This window comes from Hyaena hyaena, unplaced genomic scaffold (assembly GCF_003009895.1).
Source record: "Hyaena hyaena isolate Hyena2069 unplaced genomic scaffold, ASM300989v1 scaffold_2179, whole genome shotgun sequence".
NCBI classification, from domain to species: Eukaryota; Metazoa; Chordata; class Mammalia; order Carnivora; family Hyaenidae; genus Hyaena; species Hyaena hyaena.
The window spans coordinates 79,197-89,854 of record NW_024082795.1 but is presented as its reverse complement, the minus strand read 5'-3'; the positions used below and the strand labels follow the sequence as shown (position 1 = coordinate 89,854).

The 10,658-nt window shown below is 54.0% G+C and overlaps 1 protein-coding gene across 7 annotated transcripts; it reads left to right on the top strand.

Moving 5' to 3' along the window:
• Positions 1 to 374: 374 nt before the first annotated feature.
• On the top strand, positions 375 to 9,244 carry LOC120227302 (tripartite motif-containing protein 15-like). Of its 7 annotated transcripts, none has more exons than XM_039225441.1 (12): positions 375 to 453; positions 1,305 to 2,565; positions 2,756 to 2,813; positions 3,033 to 3,226; positions 3,727 to 3,822; positions 4,746 to 4,973; positions 5,729 to 5,751; positions 6,810 to 6,925; positions 7,123 to 7,138; positions 7,287 to 7,319; positions 8,396 to 8,543; positions 9,090 to 9,244. In XM_039225441.1, the coding sequence occupies exons 2-12, from the start codon at positions 2,200 to 2,202 to the stop codon at positions 9,141 to 9,143; spliced, it is 1,332 nt and encodes a 443-aa protein (XP_039081372.1). In that variant the 5' UTR covers positions 375 to 453; positions 1,305 to 2,199; the 3' UTR covers positions 9,144 to 9,244. The 7 variants fall into 7 exon arrangements, with proteins under 7 accessions (XP_039081372.1, XP_039081374.1, XP_039081373.1 ...); XM_039225443.1 differs by having other exon boundaries at positions 441 to 1,575; positions 1,684 to 2,565; XM_039225442.1 differs by having other exon boundaries at positions 441 to 1,575; positions 1,660 to 2,565.
• Positions 9,245 to 10,658: the final 1,414 nt, after the last annotated feature.

Sequence of the window (10,658 nt, the reverse complement as noted above, 5' to 3'; positions counted from 1 at the left end):
CTTGCAGAGCGGGCATGCGAGGGCCTCCTCTGGCTCCGGGCCCGGGACCTCACAGTAGCGGGTCAGGCAGCCTCGGCAGAAGTTGTGGCCGCAGTCGATGGTGATCGGCTCCCTGAGGGTGCCTTGGCAGATGGGGCAGCTGACCTCATCCAGCAGACTGCCCACAGAGGCGGCCGAGGCCATGGTGCTGCTGTGCCCGCTGGCTCCTCCAAGTCGCCTTCTCTGCTTGGCTGGGGGAGCCCTAAGGACGCACATTCATCCTCACGGCCGGACACGGGCACGGCTCACACACGCACCGGCACCCTCATGGTCACCTGCACCTGTTGCCCAGAGGAAGGCATCTGCCTACACGGCCGGGTCTTCTGTCCCTGTCCCAGGCAGCAGATGCACACTGTCCAGGACAGATGGACAAACAGCAGAGGAGACGGGGACGAAGGGCCCACAGCTCCAGAGGTGACCCCAGTTACTCTCTGGGCTGGTGTCCCGAGCCTGGGGCTCGCGTTCCTTCCCGTCTACCCACACACACGTCAGGGCTGCTATCTCGACCCCACACACTTGACAGAGATAGTCCCTCCTTTGGGGGTGGGAGGGAGACTGAGTCACAGAGCAGAGACACCAGCGCAGCCCCTGCAAGCTGTCCCCAGGGAGATTACAGGTATCAGTGGGCCCAGGCCAGGCAGTTGGCAGGCAGGGCGTGTCGGGACCCAGATAGGGTCATGCCCAGGGGAACGTGGCCCAGGCATCCTCCCCAGGGATGCCCCCAGTGCTTCCAAGGAAGAAAGAGAAAACTAGCAACAGCCAGCATTCATGTGTGGTGATGGCACCCCACACACTCCCGCCCCCAGCCCTGTGACAATCGTGCTGGCAGTGTGTAGTTGTGCCAAGCCAGGTTATTCTTGCCCAAGGTACCGGGGGACGGTGGACAGCCATAACATGCGCTCAGACCTGTGTGTCTCCCATAGAAATAGGGCATGAGTTACAGATGCAAGCAAACTTTCCTCGTAGCCATATTCTAAAAAGTGAAATTAAGTTTAATATTTTGTTTAGTCCCAGAAACTATCGTTTCAACATGTGATTGATCTAAAGATAAATAATGAGAGATTTTGTGTTCTTTCAACTGGTGCTAAGGCTTTGAAATCAGGGTGTATTTTATAGTGTGGCACATCTCAGCTGGGACTGGTCACATTCCCAGGCCCAGCTGTCACGGGGAACTTGGGGCTGCACCCTCGGGAGGGGCAGGCTGGTGGGAAGGAGTGAACAGTGCAGAGCAGATCCGTCCATGTCACAATGGGAATTTTCTTCAGTTTTATCCACAGATGCAGGGGATTGGATGCAGAACTGTGGCTATTTGACCATTACCTGGGCCTGGGGCTCAGGAGGAGGTCCTGGCTGGAGGCCAGGGGAGGAGGCCTGGAGAAGAGGCCAGCAGAGGAGGCCCGGACTGATCCCAGCCCTGCAGCTTCCCAGCTCTGGGACCTCAGGGAAGTCACTGCACATGTCTTCTTCTGTAAAAAGAAAGTAATCATCCCTGTCCCAAAGGGTTGGTATCAGATTGGACACCATAATATGGAAATAGTAAGTCAGCACGAATGTGCTTATGTCTGTTATCTTCGGGGCTGCGTTTTGTGATTCTGTCAACACGAGTCATTCACATTGCAGTTTCTTGCCTTCTCTCACCTGAAGTTAGAAAGTAAACTTGAAGCACAAAGCGACCCAGCGTCCTCCTGTCTGTGGACACTGGCTCTGGGGCTGGTGGGGTGCGAGCAGAGGAGGCCAACCTGGGCAGAGGAGGGGCCCCCAAGAGCATCTCCGCCCTGGCCTGGACTTTGCCGCCCTGGACACACCTCAGAGCCAGAGGTTTATGGCTCCCACCTGCCCCGCTGGACAGGGAGCAGAATTTCCTCCCCAGGGCTCTCCGACCCCATGCTCCAGGGAGTGGTTCCAGGAAACTGTGCTCAGCTCCCCAGCCCGGGAACAGAGAGCAGGCTGACCAGGCTGGGAAATGCTGGGTGATTCGAGGTGCGCTGGAGTTTGAACCCACTCAGCTGAGGGTGGTTCCAGGGAAGCACAGGTGGCTTCCCGTCTCAGCCTCCCGTTGTCTTCCCTCCGTGACTCACGCAAAAGTGACTCATCTCGGGAAAGGGTATTCGTGCGGCCTGAGGCAGAGGCCTCAGTGGACAGGCTGGGGAAGGCACCGTGATGCCCTCAGCCCCTTCCCATGAGGACACATGTCCTGCCTGCAAGGGACCCCCAAAGGACGCAGTGACTGCCACCTGTGGACACACCTTCTGCCGGCTGTGCCTCGTCCCGCCCTCCGAGATGGGGGCCCAGGCCTCCTGCAAGGTCCTGCTCTGTCCACTGTGCAAGGAGAAGGGGCACACAGACCCTGTCACGGTCCCCGTGCCGCTGGGCACTCTGGAGGAGATGCACTGTGAGGAGCACGGGGAGAAGGTCTGCTTCTTCTGTGGGCATGATGCTGAGCTCCTCTGCACGCGCTGTCGAGAGGGCCCCTCCCACCACACCCACACCGTGGGCTTCTTGCACGGTGCCGGTCAGCCCTCCCAGGTAAGAAGGTGTCTTTACCTCGGGCCGTTTGGGATGGGACAGTGTCCAGTCATACATAGTGAAGGGAACAGGGTAGAGTTCCCGGTGAAGGGCTTTGGCTGATACGTCGGGGGACCCCAGTGTAGGGACATGGGGGACACTTCCAATCAGGGAGGGCCATTGGGCCACTTGGATGTGTGTCTGTTCACAGTCTTGCAGGGACTTCAGCTCTAGCCTCAGAGGCCCCTCGGTGATGGACACTAAGAACCGTAAGCATGACCTGGCTGTGCTCAGGACCATCTGCCCGTTGTGAGCCGGGCCTCCTGGGACCCAGACTGGAGACTCAGCAAAGCCCTGGCTGCTGGGCTCAGAGGGACATGGTGGGAGGGGCCAACAAGGGCAACCAGCCGGCGAGGCTCCTCCCTGTGAGAATGGCTATGACCTGGCCCATCTGGTCTCAGGGTCGCTGCCCCTCCTTCTGTCCTCAGATCTCTCTCATCATCCAGCCACCAGGTCTACAAGTGATTTCTCAGAGGCACCTCCTGAGTCTTTAACTAGGCCTTATCCACACAACCACCACCAAATCCAGGCTCTCGGCGCTTCACCCAGACATTGGACAGCCTTGGACGTGGTCCCCACCTCCACTCTCTCCATCTCCAGTCACCCTCCAGTCCTCCACGAGGTATATCTTCTGCAAACACACGGCAGACCACGTTATTCCCCTGCTCAAAACCCTCCTGTGGATCCCTCATGCACCTCATCTCCCTGCCGCCATTCCTAGGACTCAGGTGTCCAGCTGGACCGCTGCTGGGCAGCTGCTCCTTCAGGCTTCTGGCCCCTTCTCTTGTAGCTGCTTCCTCCGACACTGCTCTCTCTCTCCATGCACTCCTTTTAAACCATTTTAGCAATTTCTGCGTGTGCAGTTCAGGGGCACACAGTACCCTCCTCTCCTCTAGACCCGCTGTATATGCTTTCCATCTAGACCCCTCCTGTGCCCTCTGTGTTCCCACCTTGGCTGCCAGCTTTGTCCTGACTGACTCATCGCCAGGTGCTGGTCTGTTCAGGGACAAGGACCGGCCCTTTCCACCGTTGGATCCCTCAGTGGTCAGCCATGTGCCTGGGACTCAGCAGACAACTAGTGTCTGTGAATTGAACCACCCCTTCCTATTCTTCTCCCCACAGGACAGTCTCAGGACTCAGCTGGAAGCCCTGAGGGTGGAGAGAGAAGAGACTGAGGATATAAAGAGTCAGGAAGACCAGAAGCTCCAAATGCTTCTGGTAAAGAGCTTCTCTTTTGGGGGTTTTCTCAGTAGACTGTGGGCCAGGCAGGAGAGAAGAGGGAAACTGTTCTCACTTCCCTGTCTGCGCACAAGGGGATTTGGGGTCAAGGTTGTGGAATCCCTGAGCATCACAGCTGGAAATGGTTCTGAGGTCTTCTATGCTAAGATCCACTTGTCAGCCACTTTACAGAGCAGAAAACTGAGGTCCAGGAAAGTGATGCTCCCAAGACCACACAGCAAAGCCCAAGTTCACGGTGACATGGCTATAGAACCTGGGTCTCTTGGACCCCAGCAGCTCTTCCCATCCCAGCCTCATTGCCTGAAAGTATCACCTTCAGGTGGGAAGCTTGGGGTCAGTAAGTGTATACAAGGGTCTGCCTTCTAGTCTGCCCATGAGGCTGATCTTGGGCATGGTGGGTGAATGGTGTGACTCCCTGCCAGCCCTGTCTCCTGGCTACATGGTTATCCCAGAGGAAAGCTGCAGTATGAGAATTTCTGGTACCCTTACTAAGGAAACAGAGTTTTGGGACAGGAAGAGATCTCCAGCACCCATGTGGCCCCCTCAGAGTGCAAGAGGCAATGTCCAGGCTAAGACCAATGCCACACACTCTGTGTTGGCTGTAACCTCACTTCCTTTGCTTGCGTGGCTCTCTGATTAATGACTACAGCCATCCCCCCTGGACCCTAGGGGAGGCCGGGTGAGGTTAGAGTGAAAGTTCAGTGTGGCTCTGAAGGCATAATGTGCATGACAAGTAGAATCTCCAGGTAGGGTCAGAGCATAGCCCTCATCACGCTAAGTTTACCCTGAGACCCAAGAAGCCAATTAGTCCTCATTGCTCTTGGTAGGTACACCGATGACCCTCCTGGAACCCAGCTTCTTGAGCTTCCTCCTGGCCATGCCTGTGTTTTCGTCCCTCACAGGCTCACATGGAAAGCAAGAAGCAGCTGGTGGCAGCTGTGTTTGAGAAGTTGCAGCAAGAGCTGAGGGAGCAGCGGGGCCTCCTGCTGGCCAGGCTGAGTGCTCTGGAGGTGCAGATCTGCAAGGAGCGAGAAGAATACATCTCCAAGTTCTCCAAGGAGGTCGCCAGGTGTGGAGCTGAGGCCAAGGGGCTGGAGAAGTGTCAGCAGCCGGCAAGTGTCCTGCTACAAGTGAGGGGCTCTCCACCATCTGCCTCGTGCGACGGGAGAGGGATTGCTCAGGAAGGGACAGCAGCTGAGGGCTGAGAGATGCTGAAGAGGGTCAGGAGAGGGGAGCAGAGGTTACTTCTGCTGGGAGAGACTGGTAGCTATCAGGTTCCTTCAACCCAGAGAGGCTACAGAGGGGCAGACCCAAAAGATTGGATGACTGCCCCCTCACTGTGGTTGTGTCAAAGACTCTGGAGTCAGCTGTTCTTGGGTTTGAGGGCAGGCTCTTCCAGCCGTGTGGCCTCAGTGAGCCTCGAGGCCCCCCTAAACATGGGGATAATAATAGCACCTCCTTCCTAGAGCTCTTGCAAAGATGATAAGAAACAATCCATACAGAATACCTAGCATGGTCCTGGCTCACAGAGAGACTCCTTAAGAGGCATCTGTCGTGATGCCCCTCATGTTATCCTGTGTCACATCAGGTCCAGCTGGTAATTCAAAGCCTGAATCCTGTCCTCCCCCATCTCCCAATCATTAGAGGCAGAACATGCTCCCAAGATAAGGCTAAGACAAAGACGTGAGCTGGAATGACCTGGCCAGAGTCCCACATTAGCAGGGAGGTATGACATAAAAGAACAGTCTGATGGGTATGTAATTAGACACATAGAATGTTCTGGAAGAGGAGAGCTTTGAGTCAATACGTTAAGGAGAAAGGATGTGCAGAGTCTCTGGTGCGAAGTACATGTGGACACTGAGTGTATGTTCTTTTTCTTTGGCAGGATGTCCGAGTCAGCCAGAGCAGGTAGGGCCTCCACCCCGTCCTGCTGCCTTCATACATGGGGGGTATACTTTGTACTTCTCACCTGTGTTCCCTGGGCATGGACACTGGGGGGAGGGGCACTCTGTACCTTGCCCCTCAGCTGGCTACACAGAAATGCAAAACCCCTTTGCCAGACACACACACAGGCAGCCTCCTCCACTCAAAGATCTGTGGGCCAACAGTTCATTTTTTAAACTGATTGTCTGGTATTAGGGACATATTTTCCCCTTAAAAGTGAAGAAACAAACAACAATCAGGTTTTTAGGCTGATCCAGGAACATCTATTTAATTCCTGAAATTATTAGTACTTGAGTCAGTATTCAACACCATGTAAAATGTAATTCTGAGGGGAATACCTTCCATAAAATGCAGTGAGCACCTAACGTGGGAAGACCAGCCAGCCTGTCTTCAATCATTTCCCCCCTCAACTGCCCCCATTTCCTTCAGAATTTACAAACACTACTACCAAGGGGCAGCCACTGCAGTTGTGGATGTGGGCTCCTCTGCCTTCCTCTGCTCCAAGCGTCTGTGCCTTTCTGGCGCTCTGGCTCTGCTCATGAGCAGCGGTCACAGCTGGAGGTTGTGCTTCCATAGCGGCCTGAACCCAGGGGTCTAACCTGGGGGCCCACGAGCCAAGAGGTGTCTCCAAACATACTTTTCAAGTCGTGTTAGAGATGTTGATCTAGAGGGGCTTTGCAGGTCTTCTGATCTGCAGAGGAAGCAGAGGCCCGGAAGGGGGTGGGGTGGGGGTTGAGGGGTTGGGGGACGCTGCTCAAGGTCATGCAGCGGGTGACTCACAAGAAAGGGGCTGCAACACATTTTTTTTCATCCTCTCTGTTCTCTCCCATCCCCTTTTCTCTAGTAATGAGCAGCAACAAATCACAGAAGTTTAAAGGCATTTTCCTCTTCCTAGTGACCCTGTACTGCCCTCTAGAGGCCAACAGGGTAATGACCTCTGCCCTTGCAGCCTCCACAGGCTCCAAACCAAACATTCTCCTAAAGGACCTTTCTCTAATTCTGGAGGAACTGGTTGTCTGTAGGTGTGAGAAGAAGACTTTCGTGAGTCCAGAGACCATTTCCCCTGCCCTTGTCGAGAAGATCCGCGAGGTCCACAGGAAAATCCTGCCCCTCCCAGGGATGCTGAGGACCTTCTCAGGTAAAGGGGATGGGGTAGCAAGCAGCTTTCCCTGTGCCACTCTCCTCCCACCCGGCTGCTTGCCCTTCTGCACCCCAATCCCTCTCCACTTTCCCCTGCCTTCCAAGTCTGGCTCCAGTTGTCTTCCCCCCAAGCCTTCCCTTACTGACCCTGCTCTGCTCAGAGAGACCGTTCCCCAGAGCATCTTCTCTCCCCAGGGACATGCACTGGCAGGTGGGGGCTGCTCCTGTGACATTAGACCACAGCAGGAGGCATGAAGCAGATGCCTTCTCCTCCCTCCCCACGGGGTCCCCAGGTGTGCCCTGGGGAGTACCTGTAAGAGATGATAAGTCACAGACCTTTCTATTTCTGCTTCGCTCAGAAAGCCTGGTGCATCATCTGGAAACAGACTCAGGTAAACAGCTGGAGGTTTTGGGAGCCTTTCTCTCATCCACGCATTCAACCCGAGGCAGCAAACAGGGCGATGAAATACACGAAGTCTGGAGCCTGATTACCAAGCTCTGCTCCAGCTCTTGCTGGGTATGAGGCATCCAGCAAGCCGTTAAGCCTTTTTTTTTTTTTTCTAGTTTCTTCACTTATAAAATGGAAACACGCTAGTTCTAGCCCCATACATAACTACTAGGTAAATGAAATAGATGAAATAATAAATAGATGCAAAAAGGTTAGTATAGCACATAATGAGGGCTCAATGTTTGTTACTTGTGTAGACATTATTTCCTCATAACTATTTATGAAGTTCTTGGTTGTGTGTATGTGCCAGACTCTGCTGACTTGAATAGATACTGTACAGGTTAAAAAAAAAATAGCCTTTCCTTTGAAACTGGTGCTTAATTAAGAAACTATATTTCCACATTCTGCTTCTCATACTTAATGTTCAAGTAAAACCACTTTGGGGGACCTTGTTAAAATGCAGATTCTGATTCAGTAGGTCTGGGATAGGGCCCAAGATTCTGAATTTAAAAAAATTATTTATTTTGCAAGAGAGAAAACGGGGCAGGGGCTGAGAAAACACACACACACACACACACACACACACACACACACAGAGAGAGAGAGAGAGAGAGAGAGAGAGAGAGAGAGATCCCAAGCAGGCTCCTCGATGTCAGCTCAGAGCCTGATGTGGGGCTTGATCCCAGTGACCTATGAGATCATGACCTGAGCGGAAACCAAGAGTCAGAGGCTTAACGGCTTAACCGAATGAGCCACCCAGGCGCCCCCGAGATTCTGCACTTTTATAAGCTCCCTGGCAAGGCAGTTCAGGGGCTGCACTTTGAGAAGCAAAATCTCACAGCAGAGCAGCACTTGCGGGTTGGGTAGAATTGCTCCCGCCTGCGTCCTCACAGAACAGAAGGGGAAGCCGAGGTTCAGGACAGCCAGGAGCTGGCAGGTGGCACCGGCTAGAGCGCTTTTCGGCACACCTTAGCAGCGCATGCGCTCCAGCAGCTCTCGGTATCCCGCTCTCCTCCCCAGGGACCAGGACTCGGGACCCTCCGGGCGCCAGCTGGAGCACGGCCCTCTCCGAGGACAGGAAGCCGACGAGGTTCACCCGGAGCCCGCAGGACCCGCCTCACTGCCGCGGAGCTCCGAGGGTGTCCCAGCCGTGCGCCCCCGCGGGCAGGTGCGCTTGCAGCTGGGAGCCTGCGGGGAGGCGGTGGGCGTGGCGGGCGCGTGGGCGGGCAGCAAGGGGGCGGAGCCTGAGCTCAGGCCGCGGGCGCCCCGGCCTCCAGGGCTTCGCACCTGCTGGGCACGAGTGGCACCTGCTCAGCTCCGTCCCGCGGGGGAACGCGACCCCGCCTTGGCTGCCGCCTTCCATTGGAGCCGCTTGGGAAGCAGGCTCCTGCCCGATGAAAGGCTGAGGGGGGCGTCCGAGGGGCGCTGCCGCGGAGGGCGCCCAAGCCTTTGGGAGCCCATGGGCTGCTCCTGGACACAGGCACGCACGCAAGGCCCGGGAGCCAGCGCGATTTTGAAAAACAAACAAAACACCAGTACAATAGAAACTGCCAAAGCTCCAAAATAACCATCCTGGGGGAAAACAGAAGGTCGTTGGGCCTGCATTGACTTGTGCAGTTGACGTGCGCGTGGAAATGCTCCGATCTTTACCGGGCGAAGGGTGGACCCAGACTCCCTTACGTTCGGACATTCAGGTCAGGTTTCTTTCTCGTAGAGTGTCCTAATCGAGTGTACGAACCAGCCAGACGCTGAAGTCAACGGACTCTGACCACGACACAATCCTGTTCCTCCTTTTAACTCCGAGTTTGCCTGATGGCAGTGGAACCAGACCCCACCGTTCAATAAAATGACATTTGACTTCAGGTCTAAGTAACCTCTCAAATATGTATTATTATTACCGTTCCTGTTGGATGGTGAGGCATTGTCTCACTTCCTGTGCACTCAACTCATGTTCTGGACAGGTTTTTTTTGTTTTGTTTTTTTTTTTTTGCCGCCTATGCAATAGGAAAAACAAATGAGCTGCTTACACTGTATTTCCAAGCTGCTACTTTTACTGTGAGTGATCCAATGATTTAGGGGTGTGCATATGCACATATGGAGGCTCTGGGCCAAAATTAAATTGCCCTACGTAAGAAAGAAAGTAGAATTTAGAGGCTTCAGGGGTAAAGTTTAGTAGGAGTCTGAGGACTGAAGCTGCCTGGAGGGAAAGAATCCACCTGGTGGCCCCACTGGAAAATCTGAAAATATTTGTGTCGCAATGTTTGTTATGTAAAACCGGCCTTTATCGCCTGCACAGGAGGCTTAGCCCAGTTGATCTTGGGCTTGATGCTTCCGGAAGCCTTGCTGGTCTCCTGGATTCTGGAATGCGAGAGGCTGAGCTCTGTTCACTACTGGGCAGGAGGCAAACAGAGACGCCACAAAACAAGTGTGTGGCTGCTAGCTTACATGAGGAGCTGTCACACACTCGGATGTGCCCCGGGGCCCAAGGATCCCAGGTGGAGTCTGTCCAAAGCCCGAGAACAGTAATTACAGCAGGCTGAATATGACAGACACCCAGGCCACAGCACTGCCGCTGGCCACAGGCCTTGCTCTGCAGGCTGGGCTGGTTTTCCTACGTGCGGTCAGGCTTGCTGGCTTTACTTGTGCCCTTTATTTTGTCACTCATTTCCATTCTTTCCTTTTTATTGGACTCCCAGTGCAGAGAGTTGACTTAGTCATAGTTCATGATTCCAGGTGCAAAACCGTGCAAGGTCTTGTCTCTCCAATTCCCATTCCCAGTTTCTTCACCCCCATGGGGAGCGGCGCTCAAGTATTTTCACAAACCCTCGGATACAGAGGGGTCCTTGCACATCCTAGTAGAACAGGATTCATTCCCTTTCTTCCTTTTTTAAACCCAGTACCTCAGTTTTATTTATTTATTTATTTATTTATTTATTTATTTTTATTTTTTTATTTCTAGGAGAGAGAGAGAGACAGCGTGAGCAGGGAAGGGTCAGAGAGAGAGGGAGTCACAGACTGAAACAGGCTCCAGGCTCTGAGCTGGCAGTCAGCACAGAGCCCGATGTGGGGCTTGAACCCACGAACCGCGAGATCATGACCCAAGCGAAAGTCGGACGCTCAACCGACTAAGCCACCCAGGCGCCCCCAGTACCTCAGTTTTAATATCTAGTTATGTTGCTGTATATACATCTAGTTTATGGCTTCTAATTGCTGAATAGTATTCTACAGAACACGACAATCACGTTTATTTTGCTTTCCTTTGGCAAAGAACATCTAGGTTCCC